This window comes from Python bivittatus, unplaced genomic scaffold (assembly GCF_059951505.1).
Source record: "Python bivittatus isolate LINGU-HERP-01145 unplaced genomic scaffold, Pbiv_v1 ctg000480_np1212, whole genome shotgun sequence".
Taxonomy (NCBI): Eukaryota; Metazoa; Chordata; class Lepidosauria; order Squamata; family Pythonidae; genus Python; species Python bivittatus.
The window spans coordinates 101,628,855-101,653,928 of record NW_028277075.1 but is presented as its reverse complement, the minus strand read 5'-3'; the positions used below and the strand labels follow the sequence as shown (position 1 = coordinate 101,653,928).

General features: G+C 38.1%; 1 protein-coding gene across 3 annotated transcripts in view; it reads left to right on the top strand.

Moving 5' to 3' along the window:
* ITGB6 (integrin subunit beta 6) overlaps positions 1 to 25,074 on the top strand; it is a 92,869-nt gene that overhangs the window by 53,112 nt on the left and 14,683 nt on the right. For 2 of the 3 annotated variants that reach the window (XM_088146636.1, XM_088146637.1), the window contains 7 exons: positions 402 to 567; positions 1,186 to 1,347; positions 2,859 to 2,954; positions 10,012 to 10,101; positions 13,265 to 13,399; positions 15,613 to 16,039; positions 17,907 to 18,129. In XM_088146636.1, coding sequence (XP_088002762.1) covers positions 402 to 567; positions 1,186 to 1,347; positions 2,859 to 2,954; positions 10,012 to 10,101; positions 13,265 to 13,399; positions 15,613 to 16,039; positions 17,907 to 18,129 — 1,299 coding nt within the window. Of the gene's footprint in view, positions 1 to 401; positions 568 to 1,185; positions 1,348 to 2,858; positions 2,955 to 10,011; positions 10,102 to 13,264; positions 13,400 to 15,612; positions 16,040 to 17,906; positions 18,130 to 20,939; positions 21,160 to 21,797; positions 21,998 to 25,074 lie in introns of all 3 variants that reach the window. The other variant, XR_015797249.1, reaches the window with a different exon arrangement.

The window sequence follows — 25,074 nt, the reverse complement described above, 5'->3', positions numbered from 1 at the left end:
CTACCCTGGTTAATTATCTTCCCACTGATCTCAGTAAACAGGAAACTACTTTCCACTTTCTGATGTGGCCAGGATGAACTGGCATATCTTAAGAAGTAGTGGCTTCTCTGCAACTATGCTCCTCACCCATCTATAAATGTTCTGTAAATTGTGCTTTACTTTAGAGCTTTCATAAATAATCAGTTGTTCTAGGAATAGTGGGTTCAAAACCCCATCAATCAGCTGCTATGTACTACACACACATCTTCAGGGAGATATCCACCATCCACTATAATCCACTTAAAGATCATACTGTTGAATATTGAAAATACTAAAGGGCCATACTGCATGCACCCCAACCCTAAAGCTTTTTAGTTGACCTCCATCATTATTTATAAGTACATAAGCATTTTACTTTACAGAAAAATCCCACATGATTGTTTGCCAACATTTGGATACAAGCATGTTCTCTCGTTGACAAACGATGCAGAAAGATTCAATGCAATTGTGAAAAAACAGAAAATCAGTGCAAATTTAGATACTCCAGAAGGAGGATTTGATGCAATTATGCAGGCAACTGTTTGTAAGGTAAAGAAACTGTATCTGTGTTACATGTTTATTTGGGATAAATCAAAGCTATGTTATTGCTGGCTTCACCTTAGATCAGAACATCCCATATGAAAGTACTTGACAATGTTCAAGAAGTCTTTAAAAACCTGACTGTTCCCCCAGCCCTTGGGTTAGGGTGGGTGTTAAACTCCCTATAGAATTTCATCTGTTTGAAGAATTGCCTTTTCCAATTATGTGAATTGTGTTTTTCCTATTTTCTCTTAATGCTGTACACTACCCAGAGTCTTACAGAGTTGGGCAGCCTTCTAAAGCCAATAAATAATGTTCTAAATTGTTGATTATATATATAATTTATTATATTCTACCTCAGGTACTCAGATAATATGGTTGACCTTAATTGCTCTGCACTTTTACTGAGAAGTGGTATTTATTGCTTCACCTCTGGCAGCAAAATCTTATGGCATGCCTCTGATAGTTCGATCCAATACTAATTGTCATCCTTTTATATAGTAGGCCTTGGCATGCTTTTAATCACCGAAACAAGATAAATCATATTTCTACATATGATACTGAAACATTGTATATACTGCTTTCTGTTATATTCCCTGTCATCACCGATTAATGTTTTTATTCCAGGAAAAAATTGGCTGGAGGAATGATTCATTACATCTTTTAGTGTTTGTGAGTGATGCTGATTCTCATTTTGGGATGGATAGCAAATTAGCAGGAATAGTTATTCCAAATGATGGAAAATGCCACTTGGATAAACAGAATGAATATTCCATGTCAACTGTTTTGGTAATTACTTCTAATTTATTCAATCCTCTCCCATTCTCCAATCTTGTACTTTTAATAGTGTTACAAGTTACATTTATATAACTCCATGCATGATTGCTTTTTAAAGTATTCTAAAATGAATGTAGAAAGTATAATTTATACAAGGCAATTTTCAGCTGAATTAGAATAAAATTACCTTTTTACCAGAGAATTTTATTTCACGTAGGGTTGGGGAAATCTGTTTGAAAACTATCTTACTCTACCTCAGGAGAATGGAAAGCAATAGTCTTTTACCACCACAGGGACGTTAACTTTCTAAATATGAGGAATCCCAAATCTATTTAAAAAGCATCATCTTGTTATTCCAAATTGAGAAGGCTTGTAGATCCATTCCTGTATTCTTAAGGTTAGGGATGTCCTATACTGTATTTCTTGCTCTACTTTTGTGATTCTTCAACACATATCCATTTGCATACAAGCTCCACTCCTCAATGAGTTTCTCAGGGTTTTAAAGAATAAGTATGTTTTTAAAACACAGGTTATTTGCTTGTTGAACATCCCTTAACATAAGTCATTCCTTGCTCCACTGTGGATGCTTATCAGAGTGTGGTGGAGGAACTTTCCTTCACACAGTCTTTTTGGATGAGCACCCAAATTCCTGGCCAATGTTTAGCTTTTAAACTATTCAAGGCAGTGTGAAAGTGCTGAATGGGCCCTTTCCTCAATTCCATCCCCTTGGTTTCATGATTTTGTGTAGCTGAAGCAGATGAACTCCAAATGAGGTCTTGCTCCCTGCCCTTCTAGCTAAACAGCTGTATTTATTTATTTGTTAAGCTTCCATGTCACTCCCATCAGCCTCTTAATTCCATATAGTATGAAAGTTAAAATATACAAAATGTAACAGAACAAAAACATCACCAAAAAATCACCGACTTGTTCAGTCTTATCCCACCACAAGGTGTCACTTCCTCAGGAGCAATAATCAAGTTTCTATTCCATTCCTACACACACACACCCCCCAAATATCCAAGTCTTCATTGCTCTCCAGAACCCTGATAGGGATGAGGGCCATCCTTATCCCTGAAGGCTGGCTACTCTACAGGGTGGGGTACCATCAAGAGGGCTGGCTCCCAGGAGCCCTGATGTCAACACTCCCTCAGAATAAAACCCTGTAGGAAGCTTTGAGACATATGAAGATGAAGGAGCATCTTTTTCTTCATCAATAGAAATCTCAGTGTGCTTACCAAAGGGATTAGCTTCTGCTTCTCTTAAACATGAACTACATTTTCCATAAAGGTAGACTAGCCTTTGTCTAATTCCAGGGCTAATATTATCTTCCTCCTACCAAGGCAAAAGAAGGCATTAAGGAGGATCTATGCTTTGATTAACCTGCTTTACCCTATCTGCACCCAATAGGTTAGTCTTTCATCTGGCACTCTCCAAGGGTGAACCATGCCTTCCCCATAAGTTCTTTTCAAATTTAAAGCTGACACATCTCTGTTAAGATTGATTTTCCTTTTTGTTTTTCTCAGGAATATCCAACATTAGGACAATTGATAGAGAAGATTGTGCAAAACAACATTCTGTTAATTTTTGCAGTCACTAAGGAACAAGTTCCTTTGTATCAGGTGAGATCTCTAAATCTTACTTGTTTTCATGTTCTTTTTGGATTGTCCATTCAAGATGGTATCTGAAGAATGCTCTGGGATGAGGGGACTGAGGTTGTTTGAAGTTGGGCCATACTGTTTGTTGCCAGAAGTTCAAGAATTGTTGGGGCTGAACTGAACCCCCGGAAGCTCTAAAAGCCTCAGCAGCCACAGCCCTGTCCCAGCTGAGCTGCAGGGAAGGCCACCATCCTGATGGATATCAAGATTGAGGAGCTAACAGTGAGGCTGGTGCAGCTCAGCACAACATGGTTTCCATCTCAGCTTGTGGCCCAGCATGGCCTGGACACTGTGGAGGTTTCTGCAATGGCCCTTGGTGTGGGTGCTTCGTTGTGAATGTTGCATCCCTGGCTCCATTGGTGGATCATTTAGTGCCTGTCTCCTGATGACCTTTGCTCTGTGTGCATCAAGAGATTTGGCTGATCTTTTTTTTCACTGAGGAGAGTACATTGGACTGATGCTGGCCCCTGCACACCCCTGAACTCCCAAGGTCAGAGGTGTGCTGGTAAATGTTAAGAAACAGCTCTTCCAATGCCATTGCTGCCCCTGGACTGCACTGCTAGACAATGGGATGTTAGACATTGTAGCACAGCTGTTTTCCACCAGCTGGCAAAGAGGAGCAATTCAGAGCTATGGGCCAAGGTGTAGCAGGAGGGAGCTGGAGAAGAAGAGGCTGCATTAGCTCAAGAACTGTGTATTTGGACCCAAGTTCTTCCTATTTTTTTAATGTTATGCAATACTCAGAGGCTTAAAGAGTTGAGTAGCCTTCTAAGTTGAATAAATAGAGCCGCCTTGTGTGAGATAGGCGGCTATATAAATATGATAAATAAATAAATAAATAAATATTAAGATGAGAGACCAAAATGAAAGGGATGGATGGTAACAAAAAACAATCTAACATTCTAATTAGAAATGAATTAGAATCCTAATCTCACTGAAGTAGGATAAATTTAGCATGCATACAGGCACTAAATCTAATTCCACACCCAATAGTAGGAAATAAAGTGATATAGCAGAAAGACAAAAACAGTAGGGGTTTTATTTTAAAAAGGGAAACAAAAATGCTATAGAAAGAAAACAATAGCGAACTTCCAGGGGAGTAATGGAGGATTGAAGACGGCTGTTTTCACAGAGCCAAGGACTATGGCAGTTAAGAGGAGCCAACAAAAAGTCCGGCTCTTCAGAACCATCTCTGGACAAAGGAGATGACCGGATCACCCACAAGTACTCCTTACAGAGGATCCCTGTGAAGAGATCACAATTTAGCGATCTCCAGCAGGTTGAGCACTCTGGGAGTCGTGGGAAACATCGAGCCCAAGCTGCAGTTTGGAGCCTCTAAAGAGACACTAGATTTACTTTCACTTCCTCTTTTAATTAACATCGGAAATTACTTATTAGCGATTTACTTGGAAATTAAACATCTTCTGAAAGGCAAGTTGCTGTACACTGGTAGAATTTCCTTCTATGCTGGGAGAAAGAAGATTTAAGTAAATTTAAAGATGAAAAAGAAAATGTTTAATTTTTGGAAAACAGCTAAAGGGAGTTAAGAATGTTGGCTGTGGACAGTTAACGGGCCAGATGGATTTAAAAGAATAGTTTTTTAATGGACTGTTTTAAATTTTATAAAAATACAGCAGATGATTTTGGAATTAACTGTAAGAAAACGTATTGTGGGAAAGTTTTGGCTCTGAAAATACACAAAAGATAAGACTGGGCTTTGAAGGTTAACTAGAAGGAACCAGAGAGCAATTAAAGGAAAAGCTACTTCCTAACATAATGGAGGAACATTGTTTCACTATAGAAGAATTTAAATCTGTTTGGGAACAATGTGTTCAGGACTTATTTTAAAATTGGACTTAACAGAGGTTATAGAAGAGAAGATTCTATTGGATAAAACAGAAGCTGAGGATGATTTGAATAGGGATTTTAAAGTGGACTGTAAAGAATTGCCAGTCTATAAAAGAGATATGGAAGATATGGAAAAAGATGTGGATTTGAAAATGGACTTAAAAATATTTGACTACAAGAGTGACATGGAGAAAGAAGTTGTAATGGAAATACAAACTCTGCTGGCTGATGATTTAACAATTAAAAGGGATATCCTGATTATAAATCAGAAGAGTGATTTGGAGAGTGATTTTTGATCCACAGAAGGGAAGTACTAAATAACTGAAGTTGCTACTGAACATGTGTGGCTTACAGTACACTCCTATCTACATCTATGTGGATGGAGTTCCTGTTGAGTTCAGTGAGACTTCAAGAAAAGTAGGGAGAAAATTATAAGAAATCACTATGTGGGACTTTATTTGAAAAAGTGACTAAAGATTAAGCCTCTTAAGAAGAAGAAAAAGGAGTTTAAAGTGGACTTATTTGACCAAGGTTAAACGGTATAAATTTTGATTTGGGGTTGTTATTACTGGAATTTTTTTTTTTTACTAGGATTCCAAGATGATGTAAAGAGGTTTTCATATGGGGATAACTTTTTTACCTCCTACTTGTTAGAGACAGTTATGGGTTAGAATGTAAAAGGGACCTATTTGATCTAGTTTAAAATATATATGTTTCTATTTTTGATATTCTTTATACCTATGGAAATAAATCTTTCATGTCTTACTTATTAGAGAAAGTTATAAGTCAAAATGCAAAATAGATTTATTTGTCTAAGCTTAAAACATATACTGTAGGTTACTACTACTGGTATTCTTAATGATTTTGCTGAGTAAGATTGATTGATGAATCTTTCTATAATTTGGTTATTGTTTAGTGATGAGAAATGGGAAGAAGAGGGTTTTTTATTTCTGTAAAAGAGAAGGTGTTAAGCTACTGTAAATGCTTATACTTGTTTGGAGGGAGGGGGGAACCACTTTTTATACATCTTTTTCTTTTTTCTTTTTCTTTCTCTTGTTCTCTTTCTTCTTCTTTTTTGTTTGTGTATCTCTTCTAATTCGGCATTAGCTTTTAACTATGCAAAACTCTAATAAAAATATTATTAAAAAAAGAAAGAAAACAATAGAATGGGAGTTTTGAACATTACCAAACCCAATTTAATGTTCCTGGAGAACAAATGAAGCCACCTGGGAACTATGACATGAGAATAAAAGTAATGAAATGTGAAGCTTTTCATATAATAGTGGAAGTACAAAGAGATAGTGAAGAGTGTAGAATTCTAAAGAAAATGTGATCTTGTGGTCAGTGAGTGGTGACTATCTCACGATTAAATAATATACACAGAAAGCCAGAAACTCCTTATCTTAGAACCTGTCCATCCATTTCCTCCCCTTTTCACTTCTTGAATGGACTGAGTTTCCCTTAGATATAATGTTCAGTCAAGCCCTGAAAGCCTCTCAGAGAAAGCTGTCAAACCACATTTGCACCACTAATAATGCCATGCGTGGCTTACAGTACACTCCTATCTACATCTACATGGATGGAGTTCCTGTTAAGTTCAGTGAGACTTCAAGAAAAGTAGGTATAAGCTTACAGCCTTAGTTAAATGTTCCCAGTCTCACAGCACTGAATAAGACAGCTTCCAATGAAAATAAACAAGCAAATGTGGCTTCTAATGCAGATTTAACATAGCTACAGGGGATGTATCACACATGTATCTAGTGGCTTCTTAATTTTGTATTTTTATTTTTAAAAGGGTATTTCTCATCATTCTTCCTTGTTTCTAAAATGATATTGTAAATCAGGCTATAAACTACTTGGGAATGATCTTGATGCTGATTCAGCACTCCAAAAATGACCAATCAGAAGCTGGCATGAACAAAGGACCAATCAGGAACCAACACCACCAAAATGAATCATCAGGATCAGGCACAAAGAAAGAACCAATCAGAGACCAGCCCTCACCAACCTGCACCAATTGGAAACCAGCTTGGCTAAAGACCAATCAAAAGTCAGGTCACCTGGCTATAAAGACAGGAGTCCAGTCAGTCTCTGGACAGTTGTCTGTGGTCTGCATACTAGACTACCTTGCCTCTGAAATGCCATCCACAGTTGCCAGTGAAATGTCAGGAAATCTGCTGCCTGGAACATGGTCACTAAACCCTGAAGCTCAATACTAAAAATAAGATTCTTCAATAGCAAGATTTGAACTTGAACAAGAGAAAAACTGAGCATGGAATAAATAATAGGCAGCGCATACTAATTACTGCCTTAAAGTTCTCTTCTTCCAGAAAAGTGAGCTGAGGGGGTGCTTAAGAAAACACAGTCCCCAGCTTCCATCTTTGCCATAATATTTGATAGTATGGATAATATAATATTACTCCAAACTTGCTTTGGGTTTGTTGTAAAGATATAATGGAGGCAAAGTATTTTGGATTTCTGGGAAAGAAAAGCAAATTATGTTCTTACGTAAGAGTATTTCTCCATCACACACAGCAACTGGGCTGTAAATCCTTGGAGTGAAATGCAAATCATATTAGCACAACTGGACTTTCTCCTCTCCCTGAAGTTTCTCAAATGTTCCAGGATCTGCTCCACAGCTGGGGAATCTGTAGGATAAATTTAATGAAAGCTGCAGGGAGAATGTAGCATTCTTCCTGCCCATGTATTCAATGGGAACTACTACTACAAAAGCATAATGTTGGAATCTAGTCATGTATTTTAATGCCATTAAACTGAGGGAGGCTTACCTCTGAGTATACATATATTCAATCACCCTTTAAGACCATTGTTGATGACATTTTGCTTTAATATGAAAATGTACAGTGAGAAAAATAACCATTTTTATAACTCCTGGTGACTTCATAGGTATGACTGTGTAGCTTTCTTGGCAACAACATGGCAGTCTTTTTTACCATTTCTGTTTTTTAGGATATTTTGCCAACTTCCCAGTTTAGCCTATACTCTTGAAATTTCTTGGTGATCTCCTGCTGATGTTCTAGCCAGCCCTTATAATGAAAGAAGAAAAATAAAATTGTGATGCAAACACACTACCCATAAAACCTAGAAGAACAGTATATAAACTAAACTAAGATAATAGGATTTAAAATAAGAATGGGTGAAAAAAACCTTGTTGGAAACTTAAATTGATTTTTGCCTGATACCAAAATGTTATCTTGGTGAGTAACTGGCAAGCCTCTCTAAGAGATTATCCAACTGTGATGCCAACATCAAACAGCACCTCACTGGGCAGAACTATCCATAGAAAATTTTCAGGGAAAAATAGGAAGGTCTTGGTATGAAAATAAATTTCCTGATCACAAACCATGAATGGTCTTAATTAAATATCAATCTAGCGCTTTGAGCCAGGTTTAGAAATGACCTAAAAATCCATAATTTTTAGCACATTTTGATACTGTTACACTGTCCAGTCCTAATTAGCAGTTTTCATAGTTAAATTTTGAAGTGGCACAGGGTTTTCATTGTGTTTGATGTCTGGGCTATCTTCAGTGTAATATCCTCCAGTCCAAATCAAACTGGAGGCTGAGTCTGTCCATAATTCAAGCTGCATTTTCTTTTATACTGTTTAAATCCAAAGTATATTTTCTGGACCCTCATGTACAGCCGATTTCTTTCAGTCAGCTCTTTGCCTTTATGCACTTAATTAAGCTATGCTTCTCTGGGGTTTCCAAGCGAAGCTGAAAAGGTACTAATTACAGTTTTCCTTGCATGCTGCACTTTGCACACAGAATAAGTATTGACCAGCTTGTCTCTTGAGCTGTGAATGGTACAGTCTAAGAAGTGTGCTTGCTTGCTTGGTTCTTTATGTAGGCTAGTCATGTAAATCAGGGGAGGCAACACAATGTTTTCCAGATGTTTTGAACTCAGTTCCAGTCAGCCTTAGCCAGAATGGTCAACAACAAGTCATTGTGTCAACTGTACTCTGACAAATCTGGAGGACATTCAGTTCTCAAGGCCAGATTTAGACTGCATCCATTTACTTTCCAACTCAGTGTTTAGCTTCCTTTAGAAATTATGTTCTCTGCTATGCATTAACTGATATCTTCACTTTAGTCTCTGTTATTGTTTTTGTTCCTTGTTCTTCAGTTAATGTCCCCACTGTAGTTTAAGGCTGGTGCTTATCTCTGTGTTTTGATCAAGTTGCCAAGTTAACCACCATCTTGCCCAGGACAGTGCCTTCAGGTAGACTGGATTTCAGCTCCCATCCTTGGAAAAGATTAGAGATCTAATCCAACATATCAAAAGTGCATGATCACTTTACCCCTCCCTTTTAATGGCCTGAAGCGGGGCCTGGGGGTGGTCTCTCCAAGTCATACAGAGCTACAGTGGATAGATTAAGCTGGGTCTCATTTTATTAATAATCAATGAGTTGCTTATTAACTATATTAAGCATAAGCTATGCTTATTAATTATATTAATAAGCTGAGTTTTATCAACTATAGTTAATAAAACTCAGCAAGGATCACAGTCATGCTGGTTAGGAGGCTTGAACCCCATGAAAAAAAATTAAGATGTGAAAAACTATTGCAGGCCAAGCATTTGTCCACAGAATGCTAACTTTTGTGTTTCTACTGATTCTAATGAGTAAACACACTCAGCACTACGTTTCACTTATGAGGGCCTGCATGCTCCCCTTCCCTCTACTCTCTAATGCAGCTGTGAGGAGGCTAGACCAGAATTTAGTTTCTGTGCAATCATTGCGAACCATGGGTTATAAAGCTGGATAGTTTTGCTTCAAACTCTGTGGCAGAATTATGGGGTATAGAGCATATTAGTAAATAAATGCAATGGCTTTCATGGAGAATGAAACTACACTGGAGTAAGGTTTTCAGGTGGGGAAGGGGTGGGGCCACATGAACTCAAAATTCATATCTGCTGCTTCTTGCATGTGCTTCTCTAAGTTATTTCTTAGGATTATAAATAATATAGAATCCTCAGCATTGCTGTATGGAGTAGCTGAACAATTTTGAATACAAGTGCTTAAAATGAGGGAACCAACATTGTTTACTTTTACTGGAGGCCAAGAGATATGTTTATCTTTTACCATCTGTTAGGTGACCTTATATATTTGATTATTTTTTTCTTGAGAAGGGGATATAATTCTGTTTTGCAGAAATATGCTGATCTTATTCCTGGAGCTACTGTTGGAAGACTACAGGATGATTCTGGAAATATCCTCCAGTTGATTATAGATGCATATAAGGTATGTAAAATTAATAATAATGTTAATAGTAATATTTCATAGTTTTGTAATTTGATATAAAGAAATTAATTTGGTCATAGCACGAGAGCCAGTTTGGCCTAGTGGTAATGGCACCAGGCTAGAAAGCAGGAGTCTGTGAGTCCTAGTCCCACCTTAGGCATGAAAACCAGCTGGGTGACTTTGGGCCAGTCACTCTCTCTCAGCCCACAACATCAGGCTCGGGTGGCAAGCTGGTCACAACCAATGGATCAACATTTGGTTGATCCAAAAAAAAAGCAGACCCTGCACCTGCGGGAAAAACCCTAGGAAAAAAAAGAAAAAAAATAGCATTCTTCTCTCTCTCTTTCTCTTGGAAACATTGGTTATGTTCAGAAAGCAAATAAAAACTCAGACAAAGAAGTCATAGAAAATGTAAAGAAGTATAGTTTACAACAGTTTTCCCTGTTTCGTTATAATTATGACCTAAAGAGACAGTAGTGCAGGGAAATCCTCTATAGGTTTATTTTTTTCAGTAGTAAACCTCAATGAGTCCAGGGAATAGTGACAGTGATGATCAGGCCAGTTGAATGTTGATTCTGAGGAACTGCCTGTCAGGAAAGATAAAATATGAAAAAAATATATTTCTTCTACCAAAGAATCAAATGCCTTTTCTTAGAATTATAAGGCAGCTTACACATAAACACTTTTTTCTGTTGTTGTTGTTTTCTGTTGTTGTTTCTAACCTTATTCTCTTCCATTTTACACATCCTGTTTCTCTGAGAAATGGAAAATTACACAGCAGCTTTAAAGGATCAATATGAGTCTGTTTATTTGTTGCATTTATACCTTATCTTCTTCAGGATCTCAAGGTGACATACACCCCCCCCCCTCCAAGTTTATCTTCACAGCAAATCTATGAGATCAGTTGGGTTATCAGATAGTGGTTGGTCCAAAGCCATTCATGAAATTAATGGCTAAGTGTGGACTTGAACCAGTTCTAATCCAACTGTTCAACCACTATTCATACCAGTCTACAGTATATGTGTGGTGTGTTGTAATATTTGGAGATGTAAAACCAAACACTGAAAATATAGAAATAGATGCACAGCAAATAAAATGGGTCTTAAAACACACTTTCAAAAACTTGAAACCACTGAGAAATCTCAGCCAGATTTAAGATTTCAGAAATATTTTCTTTCTGTGAAAAAATTCAGACTGCAGGAACTACATTTTGGAGTTCTTTCTTTATGCTAATTTTAACTATCCTCCATCTCCAACATAAGAGTGTTGCAGACAAGAAATGAATAATGGCGTACATTACAACACACAAGCCTGGTTCACAAATCACACTAAGCTATTATTCTTTATAGCTCAGGGTAATGTGTGAATCTCAACCCATTCTGACTTGGCATTACATTAATCAAATCACTATGGCTTGTTGAAGGGATCATGGATGGAAAAAAAAGTCCTGTCTCAGCATGATGTGTGATTTCAGCCAGTGGCTCAACTAGTACAGTTTATTTACATTAAAATATGTTTGTAATGTTATTCCTACACTACACATTTGTCTTATGATGGCTTCAGCCTAGATCTTTTTAAAAATTTATTTTAGACCAGCTGGTTGAAATCATAAGAAAACAGATCCAGGCTGAATATTAGGAAGAATTTCCTGGTGGTATGAGCTGTTAAATAGGGGTGTGCAAAAATGTATAATTTTAGGGAATGGCTGAATTTTCTGCTTCTCTTTGGAATACGCTGATCTGATGGTAGTCTGGCAGTTTATTGAAAATAATCTTTTTGGAGCTGGGAGATTATCACAGTGGCCTGGATGTGGTCTGGCCCTGAAATACCATCAATTGCTTCATATTCTAGAAGATTTGCTACCAGAAAATTGTTGGACCATCCCTAGAACAAATAGATCAGCATAGTCTGGAAGAAAAATGGAATTGTATATTTCTCAGAATGTTCTATTCCAAAAATGATACATTTTGCATATCCCTACCATTAAGTAGTAGAACAGGCTGCATAGAACAAAGGTAGACTCTTCCTCACTGGAGATGTTCATGTGGACTGGATTCTTTCCTGCACTGAGCTGGGAGTTCAGCTAGATGGCCTATAACTCAATGGTTAGCAAAAATTGTCATCAGTTGGAGAAAGTTCTCCATTACCACATGGAAGGGGGCATGGCCCATGAAACCATAGCTCTGATTGGCTGCTCCTGCTTAACACATGAGGCAGTCAACCATTCTTAATGGACCAAGTAACTCCCATCATTTCACAGTGTTCCAGATTTTAAAGCTAGTGCAAAAATATTGCGACACTCCGCCGCCAATGTAACAGTAATGTCATATTGTGCCTCATTTTCTAAAAATGCAATCATAATTGTCCTTTGCACTTGAAAGGATAATCCACTTAAAGTTGCTTAAGTGGTTAGGGGTTTCCATTTTAAAATTGTTCCAGTGATGGAAGCATTTTAAAATTGTGGCAGAAATCCAAGAGGTTATTATTCACAGATGTGTTAACTTTCAAATATTTTAGAGGAAGTAAGCATAAGAGGGAAATCTGAATTGTCAAAATATTTGTTATAAGATCGTTTTATATTCCCTTCCAATCTGAGTCATAGATTTTAGTAAGCCTGTAGGTATGTGCCTTGAGAGGTCAAAAACTGTAAAAAGCACTAATCAAATATTTGATGTCTTCAAAGTGTTCAAAGTTTATTCTATATGAAATCCAGACTGGCAGAAAACCAAGTTATTAAAAAAGGCAAGATTGCTTCTCCAACACTTTCCTTTACTGAGCAGTTAATGGACAAAAGAATGCCAGTGCAGATTTTGTGTATCATTTTATTCAGTCATGACCCCAACCTCCACCATTCTATTGGCTACTTACTTTATATGTTGTGGAGTTCTGGCACTTTTCTTTGGGGGTCACTAAGGTCACTCAAGAACAACATGCTTCAGTTCAACCTAGTATTTGTTTTCTGGCTTTTCCCACCACAAGGGTAATGGAGTTACTTTCAGAGGTTAGTTTGACCTACTTGGAGCATCAGCAATACCATCAGGGCTAGTTTCTCAGAGAAGATCCTGCAAAGGCAACCTTGGGATCCAGGAAGGGATGTTATCAGTCATACAATTATAAGGCATTATTTTTCCAATGACACGGTGTCAACTATTGTGTCTTTAAGTCACTCAGGTCTGAGATAGAGCTGGAGGTACTAGGAGACACAGATGGACTAAAACTTGCTTTCACTGCCATCTGTAGCCATGGCTCTGCCTTTCCAAATGAGAAGAAATGCTCTCATATTAAAGTTGGAGAAGTGGTAAGTAGATCATGATTTCATCAATATAATTTCCTATTGCAAAGCCAATTATAGTTAGGACCCCCAAACAGGATTTGGCAAAACCTGTGACCTGCTGAGTATTGGTAAACTTCAGCTCCCAGGATTCCTCCCCATTGGCTATATTGAACAGGATTGCTGGGCACCGAAGTTCAACAACTTCTGGAGAACCACAAATTGCCTCCCATCCCAGTCTTAATGTAGACTCCCAGTATGCATAAATTAGTGGTCAAGAGGCAGGGCAGATAATTAAGATATTGAAATGCATTGTCAGGGAAGCAAGCCATTGGTTGGCAGGCTCAGAAGTGCTTCTTCTATCTCTTATTTATTTCCTCCTGAAGCTCAAGTCAGCATGCACAGTGCTCCTTTCTCCCTTAAGAACATCAACCGTGTGGGGGAGGTTGGGCTGGGAGATAGTGACTAATCCATAGTCATCCCTTGGGCTTCCTTGGCTGAGGATAGGTTAGAGCCTAATCCAATACCTTAACCATTATTCCACACAGATCCCCCCTTATATTGCTCATATGATCTCCAAAGAAAAGGGAGCAGGGCTGTAGATTATCTGCTACTCAGCTGCTCCCTGCAAATCAGCTGAGCATCATGGTGGAGAGAAGCCATTTTCATTAGGATGGAAGGTTTATTTTTATTTATTTATTTGATTAGATTTAGGCATCACTTGGCTCCAAGATGACTCTGAGCAGCTCACAATTTAAAACAAACAATATAGAAAATGCACAACATAGTATAAACAAACAGGATAGCATCTGTCTGAACAATGCCCTATATACACTGAAACACATTTAACAAGGAGGCCACCCCACCCCACCCCACCCCACCCCACCCCAAGGGCCTGGGAGAACAGCCAAGCTTTCAAGACCTTCTGAAACACCATCAGGGTGGGAGCCTCACAAATCTTTGGCAGATCTCATTTCAGAGGCCAGGTGCTGCAAGAGAGAAGGCATGTTTCCTGGGTCTTGATAGACAGCATTGTTTAATCAAGGGGCTAGGAGCACGTCAATTCTGCCAGCTCTCACCAGACAGGCAGAAATCATGGGTTTAAAGCATCTCTTCCAAGTTAACTTGATGAAAACCTTTCACCACACTGCTTTCTCAGCAGAGAACAGTTGAATAGCATGGATAAGAGGATGGGACTTCTGCTCAGCCTGCTCCCTATTTTCCTTCTGTTTCCTCTACTAATTAACTGATTGATAAGACTGAAAGGCATTGACAATTGCAAAAACTAAATCTTGCTCTGTGTTTACTGCCACAGAACTACAATGCAGCTTCAGGCAGTAGTGTTAGGAAGGTTTAGATAAAGGAATTTGTGTCCTGAAGATGCAGCAAAACTTTTCAAATGTTGGCTTCAGTGGAGTAGGTAGCAAGTGCCCCTGTTTACACATATTGAGTTTTAAATCTCCTCCTGCACTTAGAGGTGGGGAATGCAGGTAACCATTGCCTCAATGTTTTGCTTCACTTGTTGGTGCTGATGCAGTCTACCACCCAGAGCCTTGAGGTGGGACTATTTTACCTTGACCCGTGGAAAATCCACTTTTCTTGAGCCAAGTGGAAATTTCCCACTGTTTAGAAATGGGGCGGGGAGGCTGCTTTGCTTGCAGTTTTGCTTTATGGACTGCTTCACTTGAAATTTCATTGAGGCAAAGCAGGAATTCAGTGTTGCCTGCATATGGTCACCTAAAATCAGAAGGACTCTGGTAGCACTATTTGTTTACGACTAACAAATTCTATTAAAAGGCATAAATTTTCATGAGCTGCACTTCACTTCACCATATGCTTCTGATACAAGTCTCCTGTGTCTGATGATTCCAGGGAAACCTATAGTTTATGACCATATATTCAAAGCACTTATACTTCATACTTTATCCAGAAAGATTCATATGAAGGTAAAGAGGTCCCTGTGTTGATCTCAACTCCTGGAGACACATCTATGTTGTTTTCTTGACAACAATATGGGAAAAGTTACCTTCTTCCAGGATTTTTCAACTTCCCAGCTCTGGGATGTTATGCTATAAAATTAAATGTCAGCATATCCACCTATCACTACACCCTGTATTTCACAAAATGATGCAGTTAATATTTCCAGGTTAATTTGTGCTTAAATATTTACTTTATATTTTGTACGCTAAAGTGATGAAGGGTGTCATTCACATGGGTGGTTTTTCCTCTCCATTCTGTAGGTCACTTTCAATGTGACTTTAACTTTAAGCACTTCAGCTTGTGGTGAAGGAAGAAGGAAAGTCCTAATCAGGCCCACTGGACTAAATGAAGTGTTGGAAATCGAAATCCAGCCCGAGTGCAGCTGTCATTGTCAGAAGGAAGCAGAGGTGAACAGCTCCAAGTGCAACTACGGGAATGGTTCTTTTGAGTGTGGGGTATGTGTCTGTAACCCCAGCTACATGGGTCCTGACTGTAAATGTAGCGAGAAAGATGCACTGAGTACGGAGTCCTGTAAAAGTTTTCCAGAACAAACCTTGTGCAGCGGAAGAGGTGACTGCTATTGTGGACAATGTATTTGCCACCTTTCAGCATATGGAAATATTTATGGGCCATACTGTGAATGTGATGATTTCTCTTGTGGAAGATCTAAAGGGCTGGTCTGTGGAGGTAAGTCTACCCTAAAATGTATTTTCTTTCTAAACATATAATAAAGATACAGTAAGGTATTGAAAAGAGTGAGGGTGTGCATATATTATGCAATTGTGTGTATAGTACATAAATGCACATGGACATACAGAGGACAGCCTTGATTTAATGGATTCTTTCAGGGGACAGTTGTTCATGATTCTGAAATGTCTGTTAAATCAGAAAGTATATCATTCACACCAATTTACATAATTTGTGTAATAATGTCATTATGCAAAGGAGTTGTATGGTGACATTATTAGACAAATGACCTAATTTGATGTAAGTGTAATCCTATTTAACATAAATCTAAGTACCTCATCTGGACTGCTCCATATACAACAGACTTTTTTGTCATTTGGGGATGATGTACAGATGGAAACTTGGACTCTTATATCTAAAGTCCACTAAATAGGGACTTTAAATCATGGTGATAATGTATGTATGTGTTTGTGGAAGGGCCACTATGAAATTCCTCAGTGGATTAATATAGAATTATAATACAATTTTAAAACCCCCAAGAAATACATTTCTTCATCTTGCTTTTAAACATTTCCAATTGGATCAGCATTTCTTGTTTTATTGTATATAAGGGATAACATTCAAAGCTCTAAACCTTCTAATACATAATATGTTAATTTTTTTTCTATTGGAAATCATGAAGCATGGATTCAGTATTGTTCCGTTTATGTTTCTAAAGAAGATTTTCTAAATTTAGGCTCCCTTCACCTACCTGCAAATAAACTGTATAGAATCTAGTGGGACTTCTTTCTGAGTAAACAGATATAGGATCTCACATTATAACATAATAAAACAATCATGTTTCTGTGGAATTGATGAGAATATGCCATTGTTATAGTGATAAAACATCCATCGTATTCCAATCTTTTCCATGGGAAAGGATGGAAATGTAGGAGTGGTACAAAAGTCACTGGGAAGAGAATATTAAATGAATTTGTGTACTGCTGAAGAATTTGCTATATATCTTTGGATATGTTGGCTGAATGGGGGATTGAGGATTGAATCTTAATGTCTTCTTTTCTCGCATCAGCCATGTTGCACACACTACTCTACTGCGTTTTGGGGATCAGCAAATGGCACTTTGCTGGTAGAGCAAAGTGGTAGAGCACTTAACTAGTGGAGCTGTTCCACAAGAAGCAGAAGCATTTCTGCAGATTTCTTTTGGAAGATCTGAAGTTCTCTGAAGGTTGCAGTGCTGAACTTCATTATTTTGAATAAGCAGTCATAGGGGTTATTCTGTGAGCAAAAAGATTTAGCTAGCACACAAGACAGGTGTACCTGATGTTTGTAGATGGGTTGAAATATAATTCCCTCCATCCTGTTAGTACTGCTAAAATAGCCAAACTTGTTTGGAAGGCAAAAGTTTGTGAAAGGCTATTTTAGCAAGGCAATGAAACATGGTGAGTTCTCTCTTTGGAATAAACAGTTCCTTTTTATTTTTATTCTGTGACTCACCGTCTAAGGAGTGATATATATCTCAGATGAAGTGTCTGTCATGCTTTCTGCCAACAGAGTAGGGTTTGAAACTCAAGAGCTGGCTCCCTACTTTGTAATTTTACTTGGTCCTAATAAAAGAACTTTAATGTGGTAACTAGTTGGAAGGTTTCTTTCCCAATAATATACAGTAATGTCTTGAATAAATCATTTAAAAACCCTCTACAGATGATTGCTGGCAACTTGCAAGAATTAGGAAGAAAAGGCAATGATGGAAGCATTTGAAATAGGGTTGGTTGAGTTATTCTCAACATTGGAAACCTGGAATGGAATAGGATTGAAATCATCATCATCATCAATCACCACCACCACTAACTTCCATGGTTTTTCTTAGGCAATGGGGACTGTGACTGCAGTCAGTGCATTTGCCACAGTGGCTGGACAGGTGAATACTGCAACTGCACTACAGACACTGAGAGTTGTATTTCTAACAATGGCATCATCTGCAGTGGGAGAGGCAAATGCATGTGTGGAAAATGCGTGTGCGCAAATCCTGGGGTTTCAGGCAACTTCTGTGAAAAATACCCTACCTATGATGATCCTTGCAGCTCTAAATGGTAAGCCGTGTCTTTGAGTATCATTAGAAAAGTATATTTCTGTCACATGTCTGAATGTACAATCATTTTCAGAGGAACTGAATTTTCTTCACTGTTTCTGTTGGCAGTTGTGTATTTCCTATTCCATTAAATCCTAATCCATTTTGTATTCCTCTCAGTATGTTACATGCTCTCTGTATTATTTGTATATTTAGTATATTTTTATTAATTTGCAATTGTTTCATGCTGAGGTTCATGTTAAAGATTACCATTTCATTCCTCAGTTAGGGTGATTTGATCCTGGGAGGCTACTGAAATCTGAGGAATTCCAATAAGATTGGTTGTCAGTACTGTATATGTCCAATAATGTATAAAGTACTGTGTCAGAGAATGAGAAGTGGCCTAAAGCAGGGTATTCAACCTACCTCCCTAGGCCCTCATATACCCATCAAAGCCTTGGTTGTAACTACCAGAGGCCTTCCAAATGTTACTGCCAAACTGTAATTTTTAACATGACAAGAAGGGAAAACTTAGATACATTAAGAGAAACCAAATCACATTGATTAAATTGTAGCAACTGTAAATAAAATGGACCCAGGTGGCCTGGAAATCTGATTAGATGGGAAGTTATTAACTGCAACCAGGCATCTTTGTAATGGGAGAAATATCAGAGAATGTGGATTAGTGTTTCAGGAACTCCTTCATTACAGGGACAAAGTCCTTGTTCAAATGGAATGCCCTGTAACTTCCCCTTGAGGATAGATGTTGGAAGGGCATGAAATCTTGCCAGAGTTAGGGCTTTTCTGAATTTGGGAACTGTTATTTGGCTTATATATCTAGCTGGCTTGAAAAAAGGTGAATGACTGCCCAAGAACATGACTCTGGGTATGACAAACAGACAAAAGGAAACTGGGTATCAAAACAAATAGTGAAAATTGCCAAGAAGAGAAGACCACCCAAGCCAAAAAGAATCTCAGGAAGGAACTTAAAGAATTTCAGGGAGCCGTCAGTAGAGAGGAAGCAGTATCATGATATCTGTAAAGACACTGCAGATGGAAAGAGACATGGAAAAACAAAGAAAGTCTTCCAAAAGATTTTCAAACTCAGAAGGAGATTCCATGTCCAACTGGTAAGCTAAAGGATTCCAATAGATAGATAGTAATTGATTCAAATAAAATCTAATAAAGATGGAAGAAAAATAGTGAAATTCTATACAGTAGAGTAGTCATAATTCCTGAGAAGATATTCCCCACTTAAAAGAATCTCTAGTACTAGAAGTTAGATCTATAGTTAGATCAGCACTCTGGTCTTTACCAAGTCAGAAGGCTACAGGAATTGATATCTACAGAAATATAGCACACAAAGAAGAAGAATCTGTAAAGGTTCCAACCAAACGATGTCAGCAAATCTGGAGAATGACACAATGGATAACAGATTAGAAGAGATTAGTCTAAATGTCAATACCAAAGAAAGGATACATAACAGAATGTGCAAATTATTGTATAGTATCCTTAATTTTACATGCTAGCAAAATAATGGTTAGGAAATAGAAAGGGAGATACCAGATATTCAAGCTGGTTTTAGAAAAGCCCAAGGAACAAGAGACATTGCTGAATAATTGAGAAAGCAAAAGAATCCCAAAAAGAAGACAATATGTACTTCATATTATACAGGTTATACAAAGGCCTTTGATTGTATCAACTATGTTAAGCTATGGAACGCGCTTAGGAAAATGGGAATCCCAGAACATCTCATTGTCCTCATGCAAAATTTATATACAGGCCAGAAAACCACAGTGCGGATGGAACATGGTGAAACGGATCAGCAAAGGAGTGAGACAAGGATGTATGCTCTCTCATTTATTCAACCTATATGCTGAATATATATTGAGAGAGGCTGAATTGGAAGAAAATGAACATGTTTTTAAAACTGAAGAAACAGCAATAAACTCCACTATACTGACTATAGTACTCTGATAGCTGAAAATGCAAATGAACTGCAAGCTCTAATAATGAAGGAGCACAGTGAAAAAAGAAAGCGGGGGGGGGGGGAGACTAAAGTTAAATATAAAGACCAAACTGATGACAACAGGTACAACAACCAGCCTTAGAATTAAGAATGAAGTTACTGAAGTGGTGGATAGCTTCTGCCTGCTGGTGGATAGTGAAGAAATACACTCCTTGGGAAAAAGATGGTGATATGGGAAAATTGGATGAAAGCGGGGATATTGACTTAGGACCAACTGATGCATGATGAAGATGAATGTTTATATGCTGTGTTAAGATACCAGTATCATCTATCAGTGTAACCCAATGGCAATATTTACAGCTACAACATTTGTTAACAACATTGTTTGGACCAGCAACATTTTCTTTTGAGACATCTGAGATACTAACTAGAACAACTTGTTACATCTTTTAAAACTAACCCCCCCCCCACTATTAGTTTTTATAGATATTTGTTATCAATATATCAGTGTAATATGCAGATGCTAAGAAATGAGTGGAATAAAGAATTAGAGGTTCCTATACTGCCTAAACAATGGGAGAGTGTTTTAACTTCTACAGCAATAGTGTCAATGGACCCTAACTATGACTTATACAACAAAAAATAATATTTAGAATTTATTGGACTGTACTACATTTGTATAGAAAAGGACTAAGACAGTATTTTGTTGGAGATGTAATAAGGATAATGCTTCTTTAAAACATGTTTTTACAATGTCCTATACTTACTAAGTTTTGGGAGAAAGTATGGGACTATATAAATGTGACTGAGTGACAAAAGTTAAAATTTTCAGAGGATAACATTCTCTTGAACTACCTCCCTAGTACATGGAATTTGACAACTGGACACCATAAATGGATTCTCTGTGCCCTTACTATGGCCAAAAGACTGATATAGCAGCGTTGGAAAGATAAATGTACGGCCCCATTCACTCAATGGATTGAAGACCTGATTACACTTGCTACTTATGAGCGGATTGCTTATAGACGTAGACTTGATATGGACAAGGATAATGAAATAAGGGACTCATTTATACAAAATACAGTAGGTTAAAAGAATGATAGTTATATAAATGTATTAGAAATTAATATATATGCCCTTGAATAATAGTTACATTAAATGAGTATATATAGAATTGTAACTGTTAATTGTTATAATGATATACTTTGTTCCTTTCTTTTTTCTGTTATATTTTTTTCACTATTTTAAAGCACTTTTTTATGCTTTGTTTTTTTTTCTTTGTGAATGTATATATTTGCATTATAATTACCTTTGTGTTTTGTGTTTTGTTTTTTATTTTTATTTTTCTGTTATTATTTAAAAGCAATAAAAATAAATAAAAAGTCAAGAAATACACTACAGACTAGCACTTGCTAAGGTAGCAATGAAGGCCTTGGAAAAGATGTTTAGATGTGTTATGGTGTATCTATACCAGCAAAGACCAGAACTATGCAGGCAACGGTTTTCCTATGATATTCTATTGAAGTGAAAGTTGGACTTTAATAGGATAGAAAGGATAGAAAAAATATTGATGTTGTTGAACTTTGGTGTTAGAAAAGACTCCTGAGAACACCAGGAAAAGACCCCTAAGAATACTATGGATAGCCAAGAAAAGAAACAAATCAACCATAGAACCAAATGACCAGTCTCACATTATCATATTTTGAACACATTATATGCAGACCTAGCTCTCTTGAGAAGTCTATAATGCTGAGAGGTAGAAGGAAAGGAAAAAAAAAGAGGATGACCAGCAGCAAGATGGATGGACTCAATTACAGAGGCAATGGATGCACTGTTGGAAGACCTGAAGGACCATGTTGGGGAAAGATCATCCTGGAGAAAATCTATCTAGGGATTGCTAAGAGTCAACACCTACCTGATGGTACATCATCATCAATCACTTTATTTTTTTTAAATTAATGTAAATACAATTAATTAAAATCATATTAAATTTAACTTTTGTCTTTATCCTGTCTATCCACATTTTGAACTTCAGCTTTTGACATACTAATCAAGTATGATTCTCAGCCTGAAAAGATATGGCTGGAATATGATTTCTAAGGGAGAAAATCCTGCCATCTGCTACTTACCAATTCAGCAAGAGGGTGTTTCATTTCTTTCTCATACTGGGATTGGCTCCCTCTCCCTTTGCAGACTTTCCCAAAAGAGCAAATGCTACCCAAGAGGACCTTGTGCTTGAAGTCAGAGGAGGATGCACCCCCCTCCTGCTGACTTCATCCACGAGAACTCTTTCACTAGCAATAGGCAGGAGCCCAGCCACTTAATTCTGAGGACCCTTCAGAGTGATGTGTAGAGGGCAGTTGGGGTGACAAATGACCGCACAAGAACCCTATATCTTAGACCCAATGAAGCCACTGCTCCAAGAGACAAGCAGCAGTTATGTGAATGGGGTTTGGGCCAATCTGCTGTTGCCCAAAGCAGCCTTCAGAAAGGTTCATTCTGTTGCTGCTTTGTCCCCGGTCACCAGAGGAGAACTCTTTTATATTGGCCACATCAGTGTAGGGTGTTTTAACCTGCTCCTTTAAGCAAGATCTACAGTACCTGGTTTCTTCAGAAGCTCTTTAAAAGCCTCATTTTACTGTTGCTGTGAACTAGGAAAAGAGTTGGTAACGTCATTTGCTCTATGTTAACTATTTGATTGCTAGTTACATTTATGTTATTACAAGTTATGTTAACAAGTTATTACAGATTTCCTTTGATCTTTTTCCTCAGTGAAATGTGAGGAGCTGAACTTGGGGCCCCCTGGATCGTTAGCTTTCTTAATCACTGTGTACATTCCTAGGAAAGTTTGTATTTGCAGTTTGCCAAAATCAGAATAATAAAAAAAGATCAGCTGGCCATCTTAAACCTTTAAATCGCAATTCTATATATACTTATCTAAACCGGTCTGAACTTTACATTCTCCCTGTATATCCAAACTGGTTTTTTCCCCAAACATCCTGAACCATTGGGAAAATTTCCTGATATAATTACAGATATTTATTTCCATTCAAGCTGAGAGGAAGTTGGCTGGCAGCTGCTTATAAATAAATGCAGTTGTTAAATCAAAACCACAGACAAATATAAATTACTCATTTTACATCTTAACCAAATTGCTAAAAATCAGCCAGTGCTGCTGCAGTGTTGTGGCTTGATTTGCAAAATCATGGCAATGCCAGAGATCAGGATGTTTTCCAGGGACGTTACAGGGAGCCCTGTTTGTGATGCACATTTGCTGGTGCAACTGCTGATACGATTGTGCTGACCCCTTTGAATTTCAGCTGACATTACTGTTAGTCATTTCTGGGATTGGCTGTGGGAGAATAACTTTGTCCCACTTTATGTTCTTCTTTTTTTCAACCAGAAAGCTTAGGCCTGGCTCCAACCCCAGTTGGCTCCTTAATTAAACTTTCTGACCAGCCTGTGTGGGTGTTGGGTCAATTCAGAGATTTCAATTGCTGCTTAAATAATTCAGCTGATTCACATATCTGAAAATCATGTAGTGTATAAATCCATTTTTAAAAACTAATATATTAATTTTAACTTCTAAGATATCAAGCTTCCTCATTTACTCTGGACCATAGCACAAACATGCCACAGTCACTGCTTTTTTCTGCCATGTTCTCATGAGATTGCCTTCTTCTCATCCCCAGCTCATACTGAGGATTAAGGTTAAAGTCTTCCTAAGCTGTTCCGTGTTTAAAATAGTGTTTTTCCTCTTCTCCTGAATCTGAATACAATCTGGCATGCTTCCTGGACCAGTAACTTGCTGTCCACCAGCTATTTCCAGGTGCCACTGGCAACAAAGACTCAAGTGGATTTCTTGGTCACTGGCTGCCAGCACTGCAGTTCCATGGCAGCACTAGCAAATGATGGGGCTCATTGGATCACTCTTTCCTATTTTGCCCTGCTCTTCCCTCTATTTGCCTTTTCTGTTAGCTGCTATTTGTGAACATGATAGCTATGTTCAGAAATAGCCCAACTGGCAGGTTATAGGTATACAGATAGGATTGTGAGCAGCATCAAGAGAGCTTCCTCCTGCTTCAGCCCATGCTTCCCTTAGCATCTGTCTTCTGCTAGTCAGGCAATTTGACTTGTCCAACACTGCCCCATCCTGCATTAAGGAAAATGAATGGTGGCTAGGTGTCCCAGTAGCAGGCAATGCGTGGTGGGAGGGGAAATGAAGCTGTGGGAATCCACCAATCCCTTTCCTTAACTTACCCCCCAGTAAAGGTGTAAACATTCAGCAGCCTCTTTCCAGTGGCAAAATAGGGATCACCAATGGGGGCAGCACAATTCATGCTGGCATATGTTTCTGCTGGCCCAACGACTTGTGGATAGCATTGTAATGTGGATGTCAGAAAATGTCATTGATTTTCCCATCCTGCTGCTCTCTAGATTTGTTGAACTTTAATGTCCAGCCAGCATATTGTACTTCAATATGCTGGCTGGATTGTCTGGATTGTAGATCTATACGGTATACCATTATATCTTTTTATTTAAGATGCTGTACTTGAGGAATCATCAACTTAGTAACTACTAAATCAGCCAAATGCCAGAGAAGACAGCATCTGTCCACCTTTAAGAGGGAATTCCTGCAGGTGTAGCTTGTCACCTCCAGGTTGGATGTATGCACTGTCCTTAGCCATGGGATGCTTAATAATGGTTGAATAAACCGTAATTGATAGAGCCAATCTGGTGTAGTGCTAGAAACTGGGAGACCATGAGTTCTAGTCCTGCCTTAGGCACAAAGCCTGCTGGGTGACCTTGGGCCACTTGCTCTCTCAGCCCCAGGAAGGAGGCAAGAGCAAACCAGTTCCAAAAAACCTTGCCAAGAAAACTGCAGGGACTAGTCCAGGCAGTTGCCAGGAGTCAACACTGACTTGAAGGAACAACGACAACAACAATAGACTGGGCTTGTATAATACTAAGCATAAATCATAATTTGCAAGCCACTGT